The 26,371-nt window shown below is 44.9% G+C and overlaps 1 protein-coding gene across 2 annotated transcripts in view; it reads left to right on the forward strand.

Moving 5' to 3' along the window:
- Nucleotides 1-24,694, forward strand: part of CD8A (CD8 subunit alpha) — an 84,367-nt gene extending 59,673 nt beyond the window's left edge. Inside the window, exons 5-6 of one of the 2 annotated variants that reach the window (XM_068275231.1) lie at nt 20,329-20,362; nt 23,545-24,694. In XM_068275231.1, the coding sequence (XP_068131332.1) occupies nt 20,329-20,362; nt 23,545-23,590 (80 nt within the window). In that variant the 3' untranslated portion in view covers nt 23,591-24,694. The remainder of the gene's footprint in view (nt 1-20,328; nt 20,363-23,544) is intronic. The other variant, XM_068275247.1, reaches the window with a different exon arrangement.
- The last annotated feature ends 1,677 nt before the right edge of the window (nt 24,695-26,371 follow it).

A 26,371-nucleotide genomic window follows, 5' to 3' on the forward strand; every position in this document is an offset into this window, starting at 1 on the left:
AATACTCACCTACTGCATCCTTACCTAAACTGTACTTGCTGGTCTATGTGCGTGGTCTCCATTTTCAATGTGACCCCGTCCACCTCCTCAGCCTGATCAGCCATAGAAAGAAACTGCAAAGGACATACAAAGATAATATATAAACTTGAGTCAGGAGGCTCCTTGAGCCAACATCATGCTCACACAAAAAAAAACAGAGTGGCCGAGGATAAGACCTCTAAACCCACCTATACGGTAGCTGAATCCCTGGGAATCGGCGTCCTGGAGCACTGCCGGCGACACTCCGCATATGGACGCCGACTCCCCGCTTAGCCGCTGTTTAAATATTGACACAGCGCCGGCGGCCGCCCCACTTCTGGTTTCGCCGCGAAACCGGAAGTGACGATCGGCCTACACCAATCAGAGGCTGAGGCATGTTGGAGCGCACCCGGAAGCGTGTGGTGCGTGTCACACGGAAGCCCGGAAAGAGGCAGAGACCCACGCTAGAGCCGGCGATTAGCCAGCAAACAAACATGTATAGCGTCCAGCATAAAAGAAAAGGTGGCTATTAGCCTCCTACCTGACAGCCCTATGCGTGGAGCAAAACGATTCCCAAGACCAGCACAACGGGATCCTGCCTCTAGGCACGCCTTTGGAGTGCACGGGGCCAACCAGGAGTGGCTGAACCTGGCGACAAAAAACCACCACAGGGATGGCCGGTAAGAGTGCAGCAGCAATCCAGCATGTCCGAGGGGAGGACGAAAAGCAAAGACAGGGAGTAGCAGGGTGGGGTTTAACTTATCTATTCACTTGTCCTATGGGGATTGTGGGCGGGGCAACAACCCGTAGGTGCTGCCATGGAGGCATTAGGAAAAGACAGAGCCCAATATACTATAAAAACAGCTTAAAGAGACTCCGTAACAAAAATTGCATCCTGTTTTTTATCATCCTACAAGTTCAAAAAGCTATTCTAATGTGTTCTGGCTTACTGCAGCACTCTATACTATCACTGTCTCTGTAATAAATCAGTGTATCTTTCCCCTGTCAGACTTGTCGGCCTGTGTCTGGAAGGCTGCCAAGTTCTTCAGTGTTGTGGTTGTGTGTTATTTAGGACTAGAGCAGCTTCTCTCTTATCTTTTACAAGCTGGATAAATGGTCCTCTGAGCTGGCTGGGCTTTCACATACTGAAGAATTACAGACAAGGGCAAAGCTGTTTGCAGGAAGAAACAAGCAGCCTGAAACTTCAGTGCATGAGAACTGAAGGGGGAAAGAAACACACAAATGATCTCTTGAGATTCAAAAGGAAGGCTGTATACAGCCTGCTTGTGTATGGATGTATTTTCTATGTGTGGACATACTGTACATCAACCTACTTCCTGTTTTGGTGGCCATTTTGTTTGTTTATAAACAAACTTTTTAAAACTGTTTTTAACCACTTTTAATGCGGCGAGGAGCGGCGAAATTGTGTCAAAGGGTATTAGGAGATGTCCCCTAACGCACTGGTATGTTTACTTTTGTGCGATTTTAACAATACAGATTCTCTTTAAAGAAAACCTGTACTGAAAATTAAAAGTCTAAATAAGCATACACAAGTCATACTTACCTTCCATGTAGTCTACTCCTCAGTATCTTTCTCCTGTCCCGCGTCCTGTTTGTTCACTGTGATCAAGGGAATTTTCCGTCCTCCATTTTGAAAATGGCTATTGCCCATAACAGCTTTCTGGTCAGCACACAGTTAAACTGTAACATCGCCCACTTGAGCCATAGGGAAACATGGACATTAACTGGTACATCAGTTTTCCTCTCAGCTATAACTGACAGCAACTGATATTTTAGTGACAGCAACTGATATATTTCAGATCTGACAAAATATTGTCAGAACTGGAAGGGATCATTGTCAGAAGAAAATGGTGAGCTTCTGAGAGGAACTGATGGCAAGGTAACTATGCAATGTTCATTTGAAGTTACCGCATGTGTTTATTTTAAATATTTTTACTCAGTACAGGTTCTCTTTAAAGGGGCACTACAGTGAAAAACTGTAAAATTTAAAATAAGTGCAAACATATACAAATAAGAAGTACATTTTTTCCAGAGTAAAATGAGCCATAAATTAATTTTCTCCCATGTTGCTGTCAAAGTCAGTGGTGGCTCCAGGACTTTTTTTTTGGGGGGGGGGGGGTGCTATGCAGGCGCTGGACCAATTTCTGGGGTAGCTGATCACGCGCCGCTGCAAAAAATGGGTGTGGTCATGACCAGATGAAGGCGGAGCTAACTAATTTAAAGTGAACCCGAGGTGAGAGTGATATGGAGGCTGCCATATTTATTTCTTTTTAAACAATACCAGTTGCCTGGCTGTCCTGCTGATCTATTTGGCTGCAGTAGTAAACTGAATTACACCAGAAAAGAGCATGCAGCTAATCTTGTCAGTTCTGACAATATTGTCAGAAACCCCTGACCTGCTGCATGCTTGTTCAGGGTCTATGGTTGAAAGAATTAGAGGCAGAGGACCAGCACGTCAGCCAGGCAACTGGTATTGCTTAAAAGGAGATAAATATGGCAGCCTCAATATTATTCTCACCTTGGGTTCCCTTTAAAAGTGCAACGCAAAGACAGTGGGCCCAAGTTTTGGTAACCCTTTCCCCAGAAAATTCACATAATTGTGCAGGTTTTCTCAAGAAAATACACATAAGGTGAGCAGATTTGCCAAGAAAATACGTTCAATCATGTCAGCAGATTTGACCAAAAAACACGTTCAATCATGTGGCAGATTTGCCCAGAAAACACGTTCAACCATGTGGCAGATTTGACCAGAAAATACGTGCAATCATGTCGTCAGATTTGACCAGAAAATACATGCAATCATGTGGAAGATTTGACCAGAAAATACATGCAATCATGTGGAAGATTTGACCAGAAAATACGTGCAATCATGTCGGCAGATTTGACCAGAAAATACGTGCAATCATGTGGCAGATTTGACCAGAAAATACGTGCAATCATGTGGCAGATTTTACCAGAAAATACATGCAATCATGTGGCAGATTTGACCAGAAAATACATGCAATCATGTGGCAGATTTGACCAGAAAATACATGCAATCATGTGGCAGATTTGACCAGAAAATACGTGCAATCATGTGGCAGATTTGACCAGAAAATACATGCAATCATGTGGCAGATTTGACCAGAAAATACGTGCAATCATGTGGCAGTCCTGACCAGAACATACACCTGCTAATATAAATTAAAAAAAAAAACATTTACTCACCTGCAGCAGCAGACCTCCTGTCCTGGCCTCCGTCTGGCGCGCAGCTCCCAGGATCCTCTGCAGCCAGCAACTAAAACTCCTGCACTGAGAGCAGGGCTATGGAAAATGGCACCCGAAGCCCTGCACTGCAGACTCAGTCTCCAGAGCAGGGCTTCGGATGCCATTTTACCGTAGCCCTTCTCTGCCGCTGCCGGAGTTGCGGGCTGCAGCTGCCGGTGAACTGACATGGCGTCTATTAGACGCCGAAAGTCAGTTCACGCTGGGGGGTGCTTTAGGGGTGTTTGGAGAATTTTAGGGGGTGCTTCAGCACCCCAAAGCACCCCCCTGGCGCCGCCACTGCTTGGCGCCCGGATGCGTTACCGATGCAGCTAAAAGGCACTTTTTATTGACCTGAAGAAGCGGCTTTAGGCCGAGAAACGCGTTGTCGAAGTGCACCATTTGTAAAAATAAAAAAATTTCGAATATTTGATCGTGACTCCTATGAGCCTTTATGTCCTGCCAAACACCTGTGAGGTAGGACAATTTTATTATTCCATATTTGTAATTTCATATGTGGTAGTGAATGGACTAACCAACCATTACAGTGTTACAAGCATCCTATATTGTGACATTCCCTGAACCGGGCGCCTCCTACCCAACCCTTACATAATTGTGCAGGTTTTCTCAAGAAAATACACATAAGGTGAGCAGATTTGCCAAGAAAATACGTTCAATCATGTCAGCAGATTTGACCAAAAAACACGTTCAATCATGTGGCAGATTTGCCCAGAAAACACGTTCAACCATGTGGCAGATTTGACCAGAAAATACGTGCAATCATGTCGTCAGATTTGACCAGAAAATACATGCAATCATGTGGAAGATTTGACCAGAAAATACATGCAATCATGTGGAAGATTTGACCAGAAAATACGTGCAATCATGTCGGCAGATTTGACCAGAAAATACGTGCAATCATGTGGCAGATTTGACCAGAAAATACGTGCAATCATGTGGCAGATTTTACCAGAAAATATATGCAATCATGTGGCAGATTTGACCAGAAAATACATGCAATCATGTGGCAGATTTGACCAGAAAATACATGCAATCATGTGGCAGATTTGACCAGAAAATACGTGCAATCATGTGGCAGATTTGACCAGAAAATACATGCAATCATGTGGCAGATTTGACCAGAAAATACGTGCAATCATGTGGCAGTCCTGACCAGAACATACACCTGCTAATATAAATTAAAAAAAAAAAAACATTTACTCACCTGCAGCAGCAGACCTCCTGTCCTGGCCTCCGTCTGGCGCGCAGCTCCCAGGATCCTCTGCAGCCAGCAACTAAAACTCCTGCACTGAGAGCAGGGCTATGGAAAATGGCACCCGAAGCCCTGCACTGCAGACTCAGTCTCCAGAGCAGGGCTTCGGATGCCATTTTACCGTAGCCCTTCTCTGCCGCTGCCGGAGTTGCGGGCTGCAGCTGCCGGTGAACTGACATGGCGTCTATTAGACGCCGAAAGTCAGTTCACGCTGGGGGGTGCTTTAGGGGTGTTTGGAGAATTTTAGGGGGTGCTTCAGCACCCCAAAGCACCCCCCTGGCGCCGCCACTGCTTACAGTAGGTTGTAGAAATCTGACATAAGTGACAGGTTTTGGACTAGTCCATCTCTTTATAGGATTCTCAGGGATATATTTATTTTCAAAAGCACTTAGTGAATGGCAGTTGCTCTGTCCAACTGCCAAAAAACCATGTAGCGAGCAGGGAGGCTGGCCAGCATCATTGTTGAAATCCTTTTTAGGGAATATCTTTATAAAGAATAAAAGCCTTGCTGAGAATCAGGCCCGTTTTTAGCGCCGTGCCGCCGCCCAGGGCGCTGTTGGGAGGTGGGCGCTGAAATGGAGGGGGGAGCCGGAGCCGCTGGGAGGGCAGCCCGACCTCTCCCTCCCTCTCCTGGGCCGCCCTCCGTGCTCCCCCCTCAGATGCAGAGCGCAGCAGCAGCAGCAGCAGCAACCAGGGAGGAAGCGCTGTAAACAACATACCTCCCTGCGTTCCAAGCGCTGCTCTCTCGCCGCCGGTCTCTTCCTCTCTGCCGCCTATACGATGATGCACACACTAGTTCCGGCTAACAGGAACCAGCGTGTGCATCATCGTATAGGCAGAGAGGAAGAGACCGGCGGCGAGAGAGCAGCACTTGGAACGCAGGGAGGTATGTTGTTTACAGCGCTTCCTCCCTGGCTGCTGCTGCTGCGCTCTACATCTGAGGGGGGAGCACGGAGGGCGGCCCGGGGAGAGGGAGGGAGAGGTCGGGTTGCCCTCCCCGCGGCTCCGGCTCCCCCCTCCATTATGGGGGACAGCTACCTATCTAACCTACGCTGGGGGGCACCTACCTATCTATCCTATACTGGGGGGCACCTACCTAATCTAACCTACCCTGGGGGGCAGCTACCTATCTAACCTATACTGGGGGGCACCTGTCTAATCTAGCCTATACTGGAAGGGAGGGGGGCAGCTACCTAATCTAACCTACGCTGGGGGGCACCTACCTATCTATCCTATACTGGGGGGCACCTACCTAATCTAACCTACCCTGGGGGCACCTACCTAATGTAACCTACCCTGGGGGGCACCAACCTAATCTAACCTATACTGGGGGGCAGCTACCTAATCTAACCTACGCTGGGGGGCACCTACCTAATCTAACCTACACTGGGGGGCACCTACTTAATCTAACCTACGCTGGGGGGCAGCTACCTAATCTAACCTATACTGGGGGGCAGCTACCTAATCTAACCTACACTGGGGGGCACCTACCTAATCTAACCTACACTGGGGGGCACCTACTTAATCTAACCTACCCTGGGGGGCAGCTACCTAATCTAACCTATACTGGGGGGCAGCTACCTAATCTAACGTATGCTGGGGGGCAGCTACCTAATCTAACGTATGCTGGGGGGCAGCTACCTAATCTAACCTATACTGGGGGGCAGCTACCTAATCTCACCTACGCTGGGGGGCACCTACCTATCTAACCTATACTGGGGGGAACCTACCTAATCTAACCTACACTGGGGGGCACCTACTTAATCTAACCCACGCTGGGGGGCAGCTACCTAATCTAACCTATACTGGGGAGCAGCTACCTAATCTAACCTATACTGGGGGGCACCTACCTAATCTAACCTATACTGGGGGGCAGCTACCCATCTAACCTATACTGGGGGGAACCTACCTATCTAACCTATGCTGGGGGCAACTATTCTGGCTACCTATATTAGAGGCACCCACCTAGCTAACCTGTACTGGGGCACCTACCTAACTAACTTATACCGGGGGCGCCTGCCTATCTAACCTATACTGGGGGCAACTATACTGGCTACCTATACTGGAGGCACCTACCTGGCTAACCTATAGCGGGGGCAACTATACTGGCTCACCTATGCCTGGCTACCTATACTGGGATACCTATTCTTGGCTACCTATACTGGGGGGACCTATACTAAGTGCAACTAGACCTGGCTAACCTATACTGCGGGCACCCATACCTTGCTTGGGGGGGGGGGGGGGCGCAATTTTTACACACTCGCCCTGGGTGCATTTTAGCCTAGAAACTGCACTGCTGAGAATCCTCTATGAAGGACTAGTCCAAAACCTGTCACTTATGTCAGATTTCTACTGCCTACTGTAAGTGACAGGAATATAAGAGAAAAGTAATTTATGGCTCATTTTACTCTGGAAAAAAACGTACTTCTTATTTCTCTCTGTTTGCACATATTTTAAATTTTAAAATGTTTCGCCGTAGTGCCCTTTTAATTCGCCTGCCAGCAATTACGCCTTACCCAAGAGTCCAAGATGGCCTGGAGGAGGAATAGTAATTAGGGCTGCAGGGACTTTTGCAGGAGCAGGGTGAGCCATTTTTCAGCTTCAACTTGTGCCCAAATTTCCCAGTACCTTAATTACATGGACATAGTGTAGAAGTAGGTTAGAGTAGAAGTTGTGGTACAGTATAGAGACAGTATTAGGAGACATATTTGAAGCAGCAGTACGTGAATAATATCATTATACTGGTAATATCAAATCACCAATATTAATACTATCATCTAGTGCAGCCTTTCTCATACTTTTTACCCTGGAGGAACCCCTTCCAATAATTTTGAGATCTCAGGGAACCCCGGGATTACTGGAGGTAGAGGTAATTTATTTTTTATTAGGATTGGTCATTAAAAGTGGGTGAGGTTAAACATTGTATTATTGTAACAGTCCACATTCCATGTTTCTAATGAGGACATTGAGAAGCTAGGGACATCATTCTGAAACATTCAGAACCAGCCAGCTGAGGCAGCTCACCTCAAAGAGGAAAAATGCCAGAGAACTCCTGCAATGTTCTCAAGGAACCCTGGTTGAGAAAGGCTGGTCTAGTGATACCAAACTCATTAGCTCCTATAGTAAACCTATGCATATGAATGCATCTAACAAAGCCTATTCAGAAACATAACTACAGCAGTGCCTGTGACTAGTGTTGGGCGAACAGTGTTCGCCACTGTTCGGGTTCTGCAGAACATCACCCTGTTCGGGTGATGTTCGGGTTCGGCCGAACACCTGATGGTGTTCGGCCAAACTGTTCGGCCATATGGCCGAACTAAGAGCGCATGGCCGAACGTTACCCGAACGTTCGGCTAGCGCTGTGATTGGCCGAACGGGTCACGTGTAGTGTTGGGCGAACATCTAGATGTTCGGGTTCGGGCCGAACATGGCCGAACTCCGAACATAATGGAAGTCAATGGAGACCAGAACTTTCATGCTTTGTAAAGCCTCCTTATATGCTACATACCCCAAATTTATAGGGTATGTGCACCTTGGGAGTGGGTACAAGAGGAAAAATTTTTTAGCAAAAAGAGCTTATAGTTTTTGAGAAAATCGATTTTAAAGTTTCAAAGGGAAAACTGTCTTTTAAATGCGGGAAATGTCTGTTTTCTTTGCACAGGTAACATGCTTTTTGTCGGCATGCAGTCATAAATGTAATACATATAAGAGGTTCCAGGAAAAGGGACCGGTAACGCTAACCCAGCAGCAGCACACGTGATGGAACAGGAGGAGGGTGGCGCAGGAGGAGAAGGCCACGCTTTGAGACACAACAACCCAGGCCTTGCATGAGGACAAGAAGCGTGCGGATAGCAATTTGCATTTTGTCGCCATGCAGTCATAAATGTAATACAGATGAGAGGTTCAATAAACAGGGACCGGAAACGCTAACCCATCACAGATGTTCATTGTTCATGTTACTTGGTTGGGGTCCGGGAGTGTTGCGTTGTCGTTTCCAATCCAGGATTGATTCATTTTAATTTGAGTCAGACGGTCTGCATTTTCTGTGGAGAGGCGGATACGCCGCCGATCTGTGACGATGCCTCCGGCAGCACTGAAACAGCGTTCCGACATAACGCTGGCTGCCGGGCAAGCCAGCACCTCTATTGCGTACATTGCCAGTTTGCGCCAGGTGTCTAGCTTCGATACCCAATAGTTGAAGGGTGCAGATGGATTGTTCAACACAGCTACGCCATCTGACATGTAGTCCTTGACCATCTTCTCCAGGCGATCGGTGTTGGAGGTGGATCTGCACGCTTGCTGTTCTGTTCTGCATGGGTGTCAGAAAATTTTCCCACTCCAAGGACACTGCCGATACCATTCCCTTTTGGGCACTAGCTGCGGCTTGTGTTGTTTGCTGCCCTCCTGGTCGTCCTGGGTTTGCGGAAGTCAGTCTGTCGGCGTACAACTGGCTAGAGGAGGGGGAGGATGTCAATCTCCTCTCTAAAGTCTCCACAAGGGCCTGCTGGTATTCTTCCATTTTGACCTGTCTGGCTCTTTCTTCAAGCAGTTTTGGAACATTGTGTTTGTACCGTGGATCCAGAAGGGTATAAACCCAGTAATTGGTGTTGTCCAGAATGCGCACAATGCGTGGGTCGCGTTCAATGCAGTCCTAGGCCGAAGAGGTCATAGCCTAGGGTGACAAAACCTGTTTATTTGGGCAATTTCAATGGTGGCGAGTCTGACGTACATAAATCGCAGCAATGGCCGTTAGCAACGTCTGAATCTCACGAAATGTCTCATGCAGGTAGAAGACATATTGTTAGACTTGGGCTCCAAAGATGGGTTCCCTACATCTCTGCAAACCAGAGTTACAGGGCTCCAAATTTGGTAAAATCCCCCATAGGCTTTCATTGGGCCTCCTATTTACAGTTCCAAAATCTCACATCTTTTCAAAGGGCAATTACTCAGCAGTGGCAAATTTTCTAGCATTGTAGGGACCCTTAGGGGGAACATGACTGGTGAGTTTCGGGCCCCTAGGCCAAAGAGGTCATAGCCTAGGGTCACAAAAACCTGTTTATTTGGGCTATTTCAATGGTAGTGATGGTGACGTACATAAATCGCAGCAATGGCCGTTAGCAAAGTCTGAATCTCACGAAATGTCTCATGCAGGTAGAAGACATATTGTTAGACTTGGATTCCAAAGATGGGGTCCCTACATCTCTGCAAACCAGAGTTACAGGGGTCCAAAATTGGTAAAATCCCCCATAGGATTTCATTGCCTCCCTATTTCACTTTCCAAAATCTCACATCTTTTCAAAGGGCAATGGCTCAGCAGTACCACATTTTCTAGCATTGTAGGGACCCTTAGGGGGAACATGACTGGTGAGTTTCGGGCCCCTAGGCCGAAGAGGTCATAGCCTAGGGTCACAAAAACCTGTTTATTTGGGCTATTTCAATGGTAGTGATGGTGACGTACATAAATCGCAGCAATGGCCGTTAGCAAAGTCTGAATCTCACGAAATGTCTCATGCAGGTAGAAGACATATTGTTAGACTTGGATTCCAAAGATGGGGTCCCTACATCTCTGCAAACCAGAGTTACAGGGGTCCAAAATTGGTAAAATCCCCCATAGGATTTCATTGCCTCCCTATTTCACTTTCCAAAATCTCACATCTTTTCAAAGGGCAATGGCTCAGCAGTACCAAATTTTCTAGCATTGTAGGGACCCTTAGGGGGAACATGACTGGTGAGTTTCGGGCCCCTAGGCTGAAGAGGTCATAGCCTAGGGTCACAAAAACCTGTTTATTTGGTCTATTTCAATGGTAGTGATGGTGGCGTACATAAATCTCAGCAATGGCCGTTAGCAAAGTCTGAATCTCATGAAATGTCTCATGCAGGTAGAAGACATATTGTTAGACTTGGATTCCAAAGATGGGGTCCCTACATCTCTGCAAACCAGAGTTACAGGGGTCCAAAATTGGTAAAATCCCCCATAGGATTTCATTGCCTCCCTATTTCACTTTCCAAAATCTCACATCTTTTCAAAGGGCAATGGCTCAGCAGTACCAAATTTTCTAGCATAGTAGGGACCCTTAGGGGGATCATGACTGGTGAGTTTTGCCACTGCTGAGCCATTGCCCTTTGAAATGGTGTGAGATTTTGGAACGGTAAATAGGAGGCCCAATGAAAGCCTATGGGGGATTTTACCAATTTTGGACCCCTGTAACTCTGGTTTGCAGAGATGTAGGGACCCCATCTTTGGAATCCAAGTCTAACAATATGTCTTCTACCTGCATGAGACATTTCGTGAGATTCAGACGTTGCTAACGGCCATGGCTGAGATTTATGTACGCCACCATCACTACCATTGAAATAGCCCAAATAAACAGGTTTTTGTGACCCTAGGCTATGACCTCTTCGGCCTAGGGGCCCGAAACTCACCAGTCATGTTCCCCCTAAGGGTCCCTACAATGCTAGAAAATTTGGTACTGCTGAGCCATTGCCCTTTGAAAAGATGTGAGATTTTGGTACGTGAAATAGGGAGGCAATGAAATCCTATGGGGGATTTTACCAATTTTGGACCCCTGTAACTCTGGTTTGCAGAGATGTAGGGGCCCCATCTTTGGAATCCAAGTCTAACAATATGTCTTCCACCTGCATGAGACATTTCGTGAGATTCAGACTTTGCTAACGGCCATGGCTGAGATTTATGTACGCCACCATCACTACCATTGAAATAGCCCAAATAAACAGGTTTTTGTGACCCTAGGCTATGACCTCTTCGGCCTAGGGGCCCGAAACTCACCAGTCATGTTCCCCCTAAGGGTCCCTACAATGCTAGAAAATTTGGTACTGCTGAGCCATTGCCCTTTGAAAAGATGTGAGATTTTGGAAAGTGAAATAGGGAGGCAATGAAATCCTATGGGGGATTTTACCAATTTTGGACCCCTGTAACTCTGGTTTGCAGAGATGTAGGGACCCCATCTTTGGAATCCAAGTCTAACAATATGTCTTCTACCTGCATGAGACATTTCGTGAGATTCAGACTTTGCTAACGGCCATTGCTGCGATTTATGTACGTCACCATCACTACCATTGAAATAGCCCAAATAAACAGGTTTTTGTGACCCTAGGCTATGACCTCTTTGGCCTAGGGGCCCGAAACTCACCAGTCATGTTCCCCCTAAGGGTCCCTACAATGCTAGAAAATTTGCCACTGCTGAGTAATTGCCCTTTGAAAAGATGTGAGATTTTGGAACTGTAAATAGGAGGCCCAATGAAAGCCTATGGGGGATTTTACCAAATTTGGAGCCCTGTAACTCTGGTTTGCAGAGATGTAGGGAACCCATCTTTGGAGCCCAAGTCTAACAATATGTCTTCTAAATGCATGAGGCATTTCGTGAGATTCAGACGTTGCTAACGGCCATTGCTGCGATTTATGTACGTCAGACTCGCCACCATTGAAATTGCCCAAATAATCAGGTTTTGTGACCCTAGGCTATGACCTCTTCGGCCTAGGACTGCATTGAACGCGACCCACGCATTGTGCGCATTCTGGACAACACCAATTACTGGGTTTATACCCTTCTGGATCCACGGTACAAACACAATGTTCCAAAACTGCTTGAAGAAAGAGCCAGACAGGTCAAAATGGAAGAATACCAGCAGGCCCTTGTGGAGACTTTAGAGAGGAGATTGACATCCTCCCCCTCCTCTAGCCAGTTGTACGCCGACAGACTGACTTCCGCAAACCCAGGACGACCAGGAGGGCAGCAAACAACACAAGCCGCAGCTAGTGCCCAAAAGGGAATGGTATCGGCAGTGTCCTTGGAGTGGGAAAATTTTCTGACACCCATGCAGCAGCACACAGAACAGCAAGCGTGCAGATCCACCTCCAACACCGATCGCCTGGAGAAGATGGTCAAGGACTACATGTCAGATGGCGTAGCTGTGTTGAACAATCCATCTGCACCCTTCAACTATTGGGTATCGAAGCTAGACACCTGGCGCAAACTGGCAATGTACGCAATAGAGGTGCTGGCTTGCCCGGCAGCCAGCGTTATGTCGGAACGCTGTTTCAGTGCTGCCGGAGGCATCGTCACAGATCGGCGGCGTATCTGCCTCTCCACAGAAAATGCAGACCGTCTGACTCAAATTAAAATGAATCAATCCTGGATTGGAAACGACTACGCAACACTCCCGGACCCCAACCAAGTAACATGAACAATGAACATCTGTGATGGGTTAGCGTTTCCGGTCCCTGTTTATTGAACCTCTCATCTGTATTACATTTATGACTGCATGGCGACAAAATGCAAATTGCTATCCGCACGCTTCTTGTCCTCATGCAAGGCCTGGGTTGGTGTGTCTCAAAGCGTGGCCTTCTCCTCCTGCGCCACCCTCCTCCTGTTCCATCACGTGTGCTGCTGCTGGGTTAGCGTTACCGGTCCCTTTTCCTGGAACCTCTTATATGTATTACATTTATGACTGCATGCCGACAAAAAGCATGTTACCTGTGCAAAGAAAACAGACATTTCCCGCATTTAAAAGACAGTTTTCCCTTTGAAACTTTAAAATCGATTTTCTCAAAAACTATAAGCTCTTTTTGCTAAAAAAAAATTTCCTCTTGTACCCACTCCCAAGGTGCACATACCCTGTAAATTTGGGGTATGTAGCATGTAAGGAGGCTTTACAAAGCACAAAAGTTCGGGTCCCCATTGACTTCCATTATGTTCGGAGTTCGGGTCGAACACCCGAACATCGCGGCCATGTTCGGCCTGTTCGGCCCGAACCCGAACATCTAGATGTTCGCCCAACACTACCTGTGACCGCAGAGATGCCTAGAACTGTGGAGGGCCTCAATTACTTACCCGTGTCCAATCCCGGAGTACGCCCCATCCGGCAGATTAGACGGTGTTGTGGCATCCTTTGTTCTAGGTCCGGGGATAAGAATTGCCACTCTAATAATGACCCCTGGCGGATGAGTCTGAAGACTAAGGGAGACACCACAAATACAGCTTTGGTTGGGGGAGGGCGGCACGAATTGTAGCCTGCCTGTGGTTTCATGTCTCAGGGATCTGATAAAATACAATTTAAAGAAAATCTGTAATGAAAAAAACTCTCCTGAGGGGTACTCACATACAAGATACAAGATACAAGATGGATTTATTCGCCAAGTACGGTGGTGCCATACTCGGAATTGCTTGTGATACACACGGCTTGGACACGTACATTTTACATATACACGGTGACAAATTACACATACTAATAGCATTTACAATACATTAGCGGCTACAGTTTCACATACTAGCAGCATAACAGTACGATAGCATCTCTGAGATATTGTGTGTTAGAAATGCAGACGAGAAGGCGGAAGAGCAACACTGAGGCAAGTATGCTGGATTCAGGCTAGGACGGAAGAGTCAGGGGTCGGTGTTGTTGAGCAGCAGAACTGCCTGGGGGAAGAAAGAGTTCCTGCGCCTGGTGGTCTTGGATGGGATAGTTCGGAAGCGGCGGCCGGATGGGAGGGGCTCGAAGAAGCGGCTGCCAGGGTGGGCGGGGTCGTGGGAGATCCTGGTGGCCCTCTTCCTCATCCTAGCCGCGTGGAGGAGATCGAGAGGTGGCAGGGGCGATCCGATGATCCTTTCCGCTTCCCTAATGATTCTTTGCAGTTTATGCCTGTCACTGGCCGTTGCGCGGGCGTACCAGACGATAACTGAGGAGCAAAGTATAGACTCCGTGGTAGCCGTGTAGAAGCTGGTCAGCAGCTCCCGAGGCATGCCAAATTTTTTAAGTTGGCGCAGGAAAAATAGCCTCTGCTGTGCCTTCTTCTGAATTTTGATGGTGTTCTGTTCCCACCTTAGATCGGTGGATAGGGTTGTGCCAAGGAACCGGACCGATGATACTCTGGAGACTTCGGTCTCGCCTATGTAGACTGGTGGGTGGGAGGGAGGGTTCCTCCTGAAGTCAACAATCAGCTCAACAGTCTTTGTTGCATTGAGGACCAGGTTGTTGTTCTCGCACCACTTGCAGATTCTCTTTATCTCCCTGTGGTATTCCCGCTCTCCGTTTCCGCCGATGAGACCGATGATTGTTGTGTCGTCAGCAAATTTGATGACCTTGATGGAGTCCGAGGCGGAAGTGCAGTTATTGGTGTACATGGAGAACAGAAGCGGGGAACAGAAGTGTGGGGGAAGCTTCCAGATCCTATCGAGGCTTTCCCCGTCCTCCTCGGTCCCACGGCGGCGGCGGCGAAAATCCTCCCGGAGCGGCGGCGATGTAAATATTTACCTCTCGGACTCCAGCGCAGACACAGTATCCGCACTTCCCACGGAGATAGGCGAAAATAGGCGATCTCCGTTGGGCCGCTCTACTGCGCAGGCGCAAGTCTCCTGGTCCCAACAGAGATCAGCTATTTTCGCCTATCTCCATCAGAAGAGCCGCAACAGCGCCCCTGCTGGAGCCAGAAAAGGTAAATATTGCACAGGCTGTTGGATTTGTCGCCTGTGCGTTCTGGGGGCTGCAGCGAAACCGCCGTGGGACACAGGAGGACGGGGGAAGCCTCGATAGGGTCCAGAGGCTTCCCCCTACTGAAGTGAGTACCCCCCAGGGGAACTTTTTTTCAGTACAGGTTTTCTTTAACCACTTTACCACTGAGGGGTTTTACCCCTTGAGCACCAAGCAATTTTCACCTTTCAGCGCTCCTTCCATTCATTCTTCTATAACTTTATCAGTACTTATCACAATGAAATGAACTATATCTTGTTTTTTCCGCCACCAATTAGGCTTTCTTTAGGTGGGACATTATGCCAGGAATTATTTTATTCTAAATATGTTTTAATGGGAAAATTGGAAAAATGTGGGAAAAAATTCATTATTTTTCAGTTTTTGGCCATTATAGTTTTTAAATAATGCATGCTACTGTAATTAAAACCCATGAAATGTATTTGCCCATTTGTCCCGGTTATAAAACCGTTTTAATTATGTCCCTATCACAATGTTTGGCGCCAATATTTTATTTGGAAATAAAGGTGCATTTTTTTTTTCAGTTTTGCGTCCATCCCTAATTACAAGCCCATAGTTTATAAAGTAACAGTGTTGTACCCTCCTGACATAAATATTTAAAAAGTTCAGTCCCTAAGGTAACTATTTATGTATTTTTTTTAATTGTACATTTTTTTATTTTTTTTTTAATTACAAAAAAAAAATTTGGGGAGTGTGGGAGGTAAGGAGTAAATTTTTTGTGTAAAAGTAATGTACAGTATTTGTATGTGAATTAATCCATGCCATGCACTGATGAGGATCAAACAATCTGAAACAGTCTGTATGCATGTTGGATTATTATGGCTCTGTACATATTAACAAGCTGACACATCATTGCATTCACGCGGTTCTGGAGGTGTGTTTAGCTTCTAAGGGTACAATGGTTAATTTGCATATATTCAGCAGTGGTGCCTGGGAGACATCTCGAGCTCACTCCAACCTGAATTATCGCAAATTCTTTCTGTTTTAGGAAAGCAAACTTTTGTTTTTCTTAACATCTTAGTAAGGGGGCTTTTAGGACCATTGTAGTCCCTTACACACCCCAATAAGTTCTGAGTCACCATGAGCTTGCTGGTTAGCCTGTGCCTCTCGGATTTACAAGCCATGCTCCATAGAGCCAAATTAATCCATGCCATGCACTGATGAGAATCAAAAAATCCGAAACAGTCTGTATGCATGTTGGATTATTATGGCTCTGTACATATGAACAAGCTGACACATCATTGCATTCCAGCGGTTCTGGAGGTGTGTTTAGCTTCTAAGGGTAGAATGGTTAATTTGCATATATTCAGCAGTGATGCCCTGGGAGACATCTCAAGCTCACTCCAACCTGAATTATCGCAAATTCTTTCTGTTTTAGGAAAGCAAACTTTTGTTTTCATTTGTATGTGAAAAATGCTTTAGGGTGTAGTTTTACTATTTGGCCGCAAGATAGCCACAGTAACATTTTGTGTATGCGACCTGCAAGTTGTTTTCAGTAATTACTTTATTTTCTATGCGGTTTATAGGGCTAAATAAGAAAAAAATGAAAAAATACACTATTTCTCCAATTCCATCCCCTATAGTTTTAAAATTAGCAATGCTACTATAAATAAACCCCACCCATTTTATTTGCCCGTTAGTCCCAGTTTCCAAAACATTTAAATTATGTTCATAGTACAATGTATGGCGACAATATATTATTTGGAAATAAGGCTGGTTTCACAGTGGGACGTTACAGGCGCACGTTAGAGCAGCCTGTAATGCACCCCACCGCACAGCAATGAAAAATCAATGGGCTGTTCACAGTGCCCACGTTGCGTTACACAGTAACGCTGCGCCATAACAGAACGTACTGCATGCAGTACTTTATAAGCGGCAGAGCCGCGTTAGACTGCTTGCACATGCGCAGTAATGTTGGGGAGGAGCGGAGAGCGGCCAGGCACATGGCTAATTAATATTAACTGCACTCAGTGACGTGCAGTGTTTACTTCCTGGAGCCGCCACTCTGTGCGGCGATTGGCCGGGCGGGACCACGTGATGCCGCATGCGTCCAAGAGTACGCATCACGGACGCCAGAGTGAGCTGCACAACGCGGCTCACTCTGACGTCCACATCAGAGAGCACCAGGCGTTGCGTTAGGGGCACGTTATGCGACCATAACGTCCCCTAAAACGCAACGTCCTGGTGTGAAACCAGCCTTAACCACTTTACCCCCGCACGTACATATTTCTCTGTCCCTTTTTCCATCCTTTAACCCCCAGGGACGGAGAAATACGTACTTTCCGCGCTCCCGCCGCTGTCCGCGCTCTTGCTCGTAAACACGCCGCCCGCCGCTAGTAAACACGCCGCCGCCCGCTCGCCCGGAGATCAATGAACGGGAAAATCCATTCCCGTTCGTTGATCTCAGCCCCGCAATGATCCGCTGCCGCTCGGCTGAGCAGCGCGACCATTGTGGGAAAAAAAAAGTTTTCAGCCTCTTTCTACTTCCTGCAAGCGTCCTTCCTGACGCTTGCAGGTCGCATAAACAAAATGTTATTGTGGCCATCTTGTGGCCAAATAGTAAAACTACATCCAAAGCATTTTTTACATAGAAATAAACTAGTTTAACACACAAAATTAACCCTTTACCTCCCACACTGCCCAATTTTTTTTCTTATAATTAAAAAAAAAAAAAAAAATTACAATTAAAAAAAAAATACATAAATAGTTACCTTAGGGACTGAACTTTTTAAATATTTATGTCAAGAGGGTATAACACTGTTACTTTATAAACTATGGGCTTGTAATTAGGGATGGACACAAAACTGAAAAAAATGCACCTTTATTTCCAATTAAAATTTGGCGCCAAACATTGTGATAGGGACATAATTTAAATGGTTTTATAACCGGGACAAAAGGGCAAATACATTTCATGGGTTTTAATTACAGTAGCATGCATTATTTAAAAACTATAAAGGCCAAAAACTGAAAAACAATAATTTTTTTCCCACATTTTTTCCTATTTTCCCATTAAAACACATTTAGAATAAAATAATTCTTGGCATAATGTCCCACCTAAAGAAAGCCTAATTGGTGGCGAAAAAAACAAGATATAGTTTATTTCATTGCGATAAGTAATGATAAAGTTATAGACGAATGAATGGAAGGAGCGCTGACAGGTGAAAATTGCTCTGGTGGTCAGGGGGTAAAACCCCTCAGTTGGGAAGTGGTTAATGTTTATTTTTTTCTGTTTTCATTTTTTGTACCCGATCAATAAATATAAGCCTTTATTTGCTAATCAACAGTAATATACCCTCGTGACATACATATTAAAAAATCTGAGTCCCTAAGGCAACTATTTATGCTTTTTTTTGTTGTAAAGGACCACTATCACGAAATTTCTAAAAAAAAAAAAAAAAAAATTTATTCTGGAAAGAATGCTAGTAGAAGGGATAGTGAAGGGTTAAAAATTTATTCAAGAACAAGCGACACCCATGCTAACCTAGAAATAAAAAATGCATATATAAGTAGATAAATACGACTTCTACTTACATAACAGATTTCTTGTGCTATCCATGTAATGATTCCTGTGAATTTTGTAAATGAAAAGCAGAAAATCCTATTCTAGGCAGTGGCCATTTTGCCAAGCTAATGCTGACATCATATCCTCCCTGACTCTTGTTTCCCCCTCCCTTCTCCTGCTCATTGTGTATTCATTAGCTGTCCTCCTCCCAGAGTCTTCAGAAACTCCCACTGAGGGGTATACTAGGAACTGCACTGCCTTTTTTTTTAATTTACTCCCCCAATCACTGAGTCACCTCAGCCTTGCTTGTAAACACAAGTGATCAGAGGGTGTTTCTGATAAGCAGCTAGGCAGGGAAATAAATGGAAGAGGAGGAATATATTATAGATAAAAATAACTCCCAGCATTCAACTGTTTGGCACTGACTACTAAAGGGCCAGTGCTCCTAAAGTATGTGATAACTCCAAACCATAACAGCAGAAAAAGTTTTGCAAGTTTTGAATGCAGGGTTAGCATATTTATCACTTAATAAAATGAAATTTGATTTTTATGGTGACAATACCGCTTTAAAAAATAAATCACCCTGCTGTTTACACATTCATGGTAGTGTGAATGTGACAGCTCTTCCTACGGAGAGCAGCTCCAGCTCATATCTGCTGGCTTAAATTATTAGACTGCACTGCGGGTTGCTAACGGCTTTTCAAGCAGTAAAACTGTCTCCTCCTGTGATGTTAGCCAGGCAGATAGGAGCTGACTGCACTTTTATTTTTTCACCACTAGATGTCACTATACACACTATCCTTACCAGGAAGTGTTTGATTTTTTTTTTTTATGGTTGTTTTTACTTTCATTATTACGAATAAACAGGGCCCTTGAATGGGGTTATGTCCATTAATTACAGGCACTTCAATTAATTGATTAAATTCACCAATCACTGCTATTTTAATCCCGCTGTAAGCAAGCAGTGCCCGTGTTGCAGCAACACTGGATGCAAAAACGTGTCCTGATAGAATAGAGCGGTTCCTATCTAGACGACAATAGTCATCTAGACAGGATTAAGTGGTTAAGTTAAATTACTTGAATAAATGGACTTTTGCTCGATATTCTAATTTTTTGAGTTTCATCTCTAAAGGTGATGAATTAACCGCTGTTCGCTGACTCGGCACTTGCTAGCATTCAGGTGATGGACAGGCAACATCCAATGGAGTAGCATCTGAGCACGGCCCATCTTCAGATGAGACGTGAGATTTTTTTTATTTTTTTTCTTATTATGAAGAGCTTTATTGTACAATAAGGCAAATACAACAACAAGCTAGAGATAGCAGAACAAATACAAAAAAAAAAAAAAAAGAATAATATCAAACGTGGATACACATCCTACGCATATATATATTGAACAGCGAAATTCCAATGTCCATACCGTTCAACCTAGGAAATGGGGCACAATAGTGCCTCCTACTGAGATCCTAGGGATCAGTCCAATCTAATAAGTTCTATAGGAGACGTGAGATTTTTTTGGGCAACTGGGTAATGCCACTGCGTATTAACTGTGGTATTACCAAACACTACCATTCAGCTGTATGTAATTGTAGCTGAAAGGTGCTTGTGGCAGTCAGCTGGGAGGCTATACTGCCCAACAAGCGCGCAGTTCAGCTGCCCATGGAAAAGAGGTCATAGGGACAAAGCAGCAAGTTAGTTTTAGCTAAATGCACCATTTTAAGGAAGTACAATATACAATGTGTATATTTGTTTTTATCTCTTTTAGGCACAAGGAGAAGGAGATGCCGATGTAAACACAAGTGAGTATGTAATTGGTACAGTTTATAGATGGTCTTTTTGCAGTTTGTTTAAGAGGAAATTTACCAAAAGATAGTAGGGGGACAAAAATAAATCAATACATGTTGTTTGATCCACAGAGACCCTGAAGGTAATCATCTTTGCTGCTTTCAGATATGAAAAAAAAGAAGCAGAACCAACTGCCGTTATCTATAAACACACCTACTAAAAACATGATAGGCTAGAAGTTTTTTTTTAATATATATAAATATATAGCTTTATATGTACAAATGCACACAGGGAGATATTGCTTGCTTGGCAGTTGGAAACAGCTGTTATTTCCCACAATGCAACAAGGTTCACAGACAGGGAACGTTCAGGCCCTGACATCACACTGTGGGAGGGGTTTAATCACAATATCAGCCATACAGGCGTCCCTGATGATCTATTCCAAAAAAGGTAACACTCGTGGGAAAGGGGAAACCCTTAGTGGGCCCCTCTGGTCCAGGGGCCCTGGTGCGGTCACTACCTCTACATCCCCTATTGCTAGGCCACTGGCTTTTAAAGGAAAGTAATGAAATAAGCACATGAATTGTTTCTTGGAGAGTGATTTGTGACTGTAGTTCTGTTGAAGCTGCTGTTGTGCTGTATGGTTGTCTCACAACAGGCCATTGCTATGTAGCTTTTTCCATCGATGATCTGTAATTAGCTCTGTTCCACTGATGGTCAGTGTGAAGAATAGAAGGAGGGTGTTACTGATGTCACTGGTAATAGCAGCAAAACAACTTTCTGGCCACACACAGTCTAAAGGTGAACTGTGGTTTATTGTTTTCTAGGTAAGACATTCTCATGTGGTCACAAGACAAGTAAACTGTTCAGTTTCACTTCTTCACAATCTGACAGTTTCCCATTAGTAATGGTGAGCTCGTTGGGGGATTTTTAGTTTACAGGACGCTTTAGATTTGCTATGGGGCCCCATAGCAACATTTTTATGGGGCCATCAGACAGGGCTGGATTTACCATAAGGCACTATAGGCACTTGCCTACAGGCGCCTGATGATGGAAAGGCGGCTCACTCCCCTCCCCTAGTGCCTCCCTCTCTCGTTCACTATGCAGAGTCCTGAGTGGAATGTAAATGAGAGGATACTCACCCAGCTCTCAGCATTCCACTGACAAGATCTCCCTATAACTGGGGGCACCTCTAGCTACCTAATACTTTGGCTAACCTCTATCTACTTAATACTGAGGGTACCTCTGGCTACCTAATACTAAATGGCACATGCAGCTACCTAGCCTGGGCAAAGAGATTAAGGGAGAAGTGACAGCTGGGCCTGCCAGCACATGTGCAGTGCTATTTGGAAGGGATTTGTAGGTCCATGGAGGGCGAAGTCTAGGATGCCAGGACACATGTGCCTATAGGCTCCTGTGATGTAAATCTGGGCCTGCCATCAGAACTAGGCACTCTTGAGCAACGCCACCTGCCCCTACTCTTTGGATATGAGTTGACCGGGCAATTTCCATTTCCATGCAATGTACACTGTGTATAGTCCATGGGCACTGAGACAGAGTCAGAGGGTAGAGAAACAAAGTGAACGCATCAAGTACCACCCGTGCCCCCTCCTCTCCAGGGCCCCATAGCAGTTACTATGGCTATTGCTAAGCCCCTGATTTTCTTCCTTAGAAAGTAAAAATTGAGCCAAATGTTGTGTATTAACAGATTCAGGGCCATATGCAATTCACTTTTTCACCTGAGATTTCTCCTAGGAGATAATTTTTCATCTTCGATTTAAAATCATTTTCCAACACTTTTCCACTAAAAAGTACCAATAAGTAGGCGAAAACGTAATATCAACATTATTTTGAGTATTTTCTTGCTTTCTGGGGGCTTAAAAGGCATTTTATTGACAAGTTAAAAAATATCACCTAGGAGAAAACTGAGGTGAAAAAGTGAATTGCATATGGTGAGGCCCATACAGTATGCAATTCACTTTTTCACCTCCGTTTTCTCCTAGGTGATATTTTCACAATGTGTAAATAAAATGCCTTTTAAACTGACAGCAAGCAAACAAATACCCCAAATCATTTTTACAGTATTGTTTTACCTACTTTTTGGTATTTTTTCAATTGTAAAATGCCAAAAAGTTATTTTAAATCGAAGATAAAAATTGATCTCCTAGGAGAAATCTCAGGAGAAAAAGTGAATTGCATATGGGCCTCAGTGTGAAAGGACCCTAAGGGCCTGTTTCCACTATATGCAGATTGGATGCAGAATAGATGCAGAAAAAACTGACCCCAATGAATGCCTATGGGAAAATCTGCATCAGAAAGATCGCGTTTAGTGGAAACAGACCCATAGGCTTTCATTGGAGTCAGCTTTTCTGCATCCAATCTGCTTGTAGTGGAAACAGGCCCTTATGCTTAAAGGAAACACAAGATGAAAATAAACTGATGAGATGAACAATTATTTCTATCCTCCTCCTCCTCCAAAAATGTCTTTTTTATATATAACCCACAATTTAATTTTATATTTAAATGTATTTTTTAAGAGTTTACTGTTTCATTGCCTCTGCTTAATTTAAGCATGCCAGAGCTCAAATCTATGAACTATTGACCCTTTTTATCTCTTTTCTGATCCGAGAAGCCATTTTCTGCAAGGAAAGTGTTTTGTGGCTGTAATTCCTCATCAGTGACGGTTACACAATAGTCCGACCCAGTCCCAACTGGGTCACTTGCACGCTTGATATTTAACTCTTTCAGGCAGAGAAAAAAAACGGAACACATCCTAGTTATTAGTGTGCTAGGCACTGTATATACACATGCCTATCTCATCATGTCACATGTCCAGGGACGGATCTAGGGGGGGGCGAGCGGGTCTCTTGCCCTAGGCGCAGTTTGTTGAATTCTTAAAAAGGCGCCAAAACTGGATAGGGAAAGGCAGTTTAGGCGCCAAAACCTGACCTTTAGGCACCAAAACCTGACCTTAGGCGCCAAAACTGGATGGGAATGGCAGTTTAGGCGCCAAAACCTGACCTTGCCCCAGGCGCAATTTGGTCTAGGTCCGTCCCTGCACATGTCACCTCGGGTATCCTTTAATCTAAGCATTTTATCAGAGAATTTATTTTTGATGCCAATTTCCTGTACATATCTGCAGAATCTGACAATATAAGTTATTTAGCTAAAGAATCACCTTGTGTCTGTTTTCTAGGCCCCTGGATGAGAAGAATGGTCAGATGAACCATTTCAGGAAATGAATTCGGTGTACCGCTCTGCAGCGTGTGTCTGCCTGAACCACTCAGCCCATGTGACCAGTATAAAGAATGATCTTTATATGAACCTGTGACACTGCTGTCACCTTTCATAATCACACTGCATGTGTTAAGTAATCAGCAGTATAAAAACCTTTTACTTTGCCTTTACAGCTCATCCCGACCCATTTATGCCGGGTGAAAGTGTTTGCTACATTAAAGCTACAGTACACACTTAAGATAAAAGTCTTTGGAAAATGAAAGATCACAGATCAAATGTACCACCTTCCATGTAGTATGAGAACACTTAAAGAGGAACTCCAGTGAAAATAATGTAATAAAAGTGCTTCATTTTTACAATAATTATGTATAAATGATTTAGTCAGTGTTTGCTCATTGTAAAATCTTTAAAATCTTTCCTCTCCCCAATTTACATTCTGACATGTATTACATGGTGACATGTTTACTGTGGGCAGGTTATGTAGCTGCTCCTAGCTGTTTTGGCTGTTAGAGACAGCTGTAAACAGCTAATTCCTGTCTGTGAACCTTGTTACATTGTAACAAACTGCCAAAAGTACAGCGGTCCCAGAGCTTCTTGTGGAAGGGGTTTCAGCACAAAATCAGTCATACAGCGCCCCCTGATGGTCTGTTTGTGAAAAGCAATATATTTCTCATGTAAAAGGGGGTATCAGCTACTGATTGGGATAAAGTTCAATTCTCTACTGTTTAAACTTCCCGCCGGGACAGGAAGAAGAGAAGCCTGCTGGACTCGGAGCCCAGCACGGAGACGGAGCAGTGGTGACAGTGGGGATACGCACCGGCCGGGTCAGGTAATGTATTGCAGCTGTATTGCGTCGGTCATCGGACATTCGAACGCCGCTATCGATGCACTCCCGACCTGCCGGCGATTGAGAAAAATCTTCCGCACGGATGGCTCGACGGGAATCGACGGGAACTATTGATTTCGCATGAAAATCAATCGTTTGCGTTTGTGCAACGATTTCACAGCAGATTTGATCACAGTGATCGAATCTGCTGTATATCAGCGGGAAAATCGTTAGGTGTATGGGCCCCTTAACACAGTCTATTCTATTAAGCTGAGCACCCCCATCAGATAAAAATCTTTGCAAGATGCAGTACATAAAGATGCTGCACACATGCAAAAGATCAGTATCTGCAAAAGATCAGTTCCTGCAAAAGATGCAGGAACTGATCTTTTACAGATACTGATCTTTTGCATGTATACAGCATCTTTATGTACTGCATCTTGATTTTTATCTGATGGGTGTATTCAGCTTAATAGAATAGACTGTGTTGAGTATGGCTCTCATACTAAATGGAAGGGGGTAAAATCAGTCTGTGATCTTTCATTTTCCAAATACTTTTATCTCAATATGGAGGCTGCCATGTTTATTTCCTTTGAAGCAATACCAGTTGCCTGGCAGCCCTCCTGACACTCTTCCCAGAGCGGAAAAAGGTCCTCCAGCACCCAAGGCTGATACACCAAAGTGAACCCCTACATCCCTCCCACCCCAGCCGTCACACACTGATTGCTATTAGACTAAGAGGCGCACCAGGGCCCCCAACACCTTAATCTCTAGTTATCTGGCTTGCAGTCACTGCCATGTATCCTCTTTTCTTATTTCTCTCTGCTTCAAACACAACAGGGGAATGAGAGCTGAGTGAGTTGTGTGCCCCCTCCTACACTGCACCCTGAGGCTGGAGCCTCTCTCACCTCGGCCTCGGCCCGGCCTCGAATACTTTCAGCCATAGACCCTGAACAAGCATGCAGCAGATCAGGTGTTTCAGACATTATTGTCAGATCTGACAAGATTAGCTGCATGCTTGTTTCTGGTGTTAATCAGACACGTTTGCAGCCAAACAGACCAGCAGGGCTGCCAGGCAACTGGTATTATTTAAAAGGAAATAAACATGGCAGCCTCCATAGTCTTCTCACTTCAGTTGTCCTTTAAGTACCTAGGCTCATGCACCAAGCTTGTAAAATAGTCCTGTTAACAAATAAATATAGAGGTCAACTTTGATGACCCGTTAATACTATTTTTTTATTATTATTATTTTTAGCTTTAATCCTCTGTTTATACTACTTTTTGAGTAATTTGGGCAGTTGCTGTAGTCTAATCATTTACACTCACTGAGCACTTTTTGTAGGAACTCTAGATTAATAGTGAGTAGGTCCTACTTTTGTCAACCTTAAGCCTGGTACACACCTTCAATTTTGATTGGCCAATCACTGACCAATTTTACCACCGCCATGCAATATAAGAGTTTACCTACACAACTGTTCATAGCATTCAAAATCTGATTACCCTCCTACTACATGGAGTAGGTAAAATTGGTTAGTCATTGGCCAGTCAATATTAAAGGCGTGTACCAGGCTTTAGCCTTTGTAGTATGTTGTTGAGATGTTAATACTTCTCCTAAAATGAACCTTAAAGAAAGCCCGAGGTGGGCTCATCATTTTTTTTTTTCTAAAAGTAGGCTACCTGATCCGGGGGGGGGGGGGGGGGGCTGAGCGGACCAGGTAGACGCAAAAAACGCCGCTCCCCGCCACTCCTGTGAGCCGCAATGGTGTACTTTCATTTTCGTGACCTCTTGATCACGACGCTGGAACGATAGACTGTCCCTCATTCACAGCGGCAGGGGGCGTGGCTAGGGAGAGAGCTGCCCAATAGCAGCTCAGGAAACCCTGCAGGAATGCCCCTGGTGGGCGTTTTGAACAAGGAATCCCTCTCCCCTGTGTTTACCTCCAAAAAGCAGATAATATGT

Source organism: Hyperolius riggenbachi, chromosome 1 (genome assembly GCF_040937935.1).
Source record: "Hyperolius riggenbachi isolate aHypRig1 chromosome 1, aHypRig1.pri, whole genome shotgun sequence".
Taxonomy (NCBI): Eukaryota; Metazoa; Chordata; class Amphibia; order Anura; family Hyperoliidae; genus Hyperolius; species Hyperolius riggenbachi.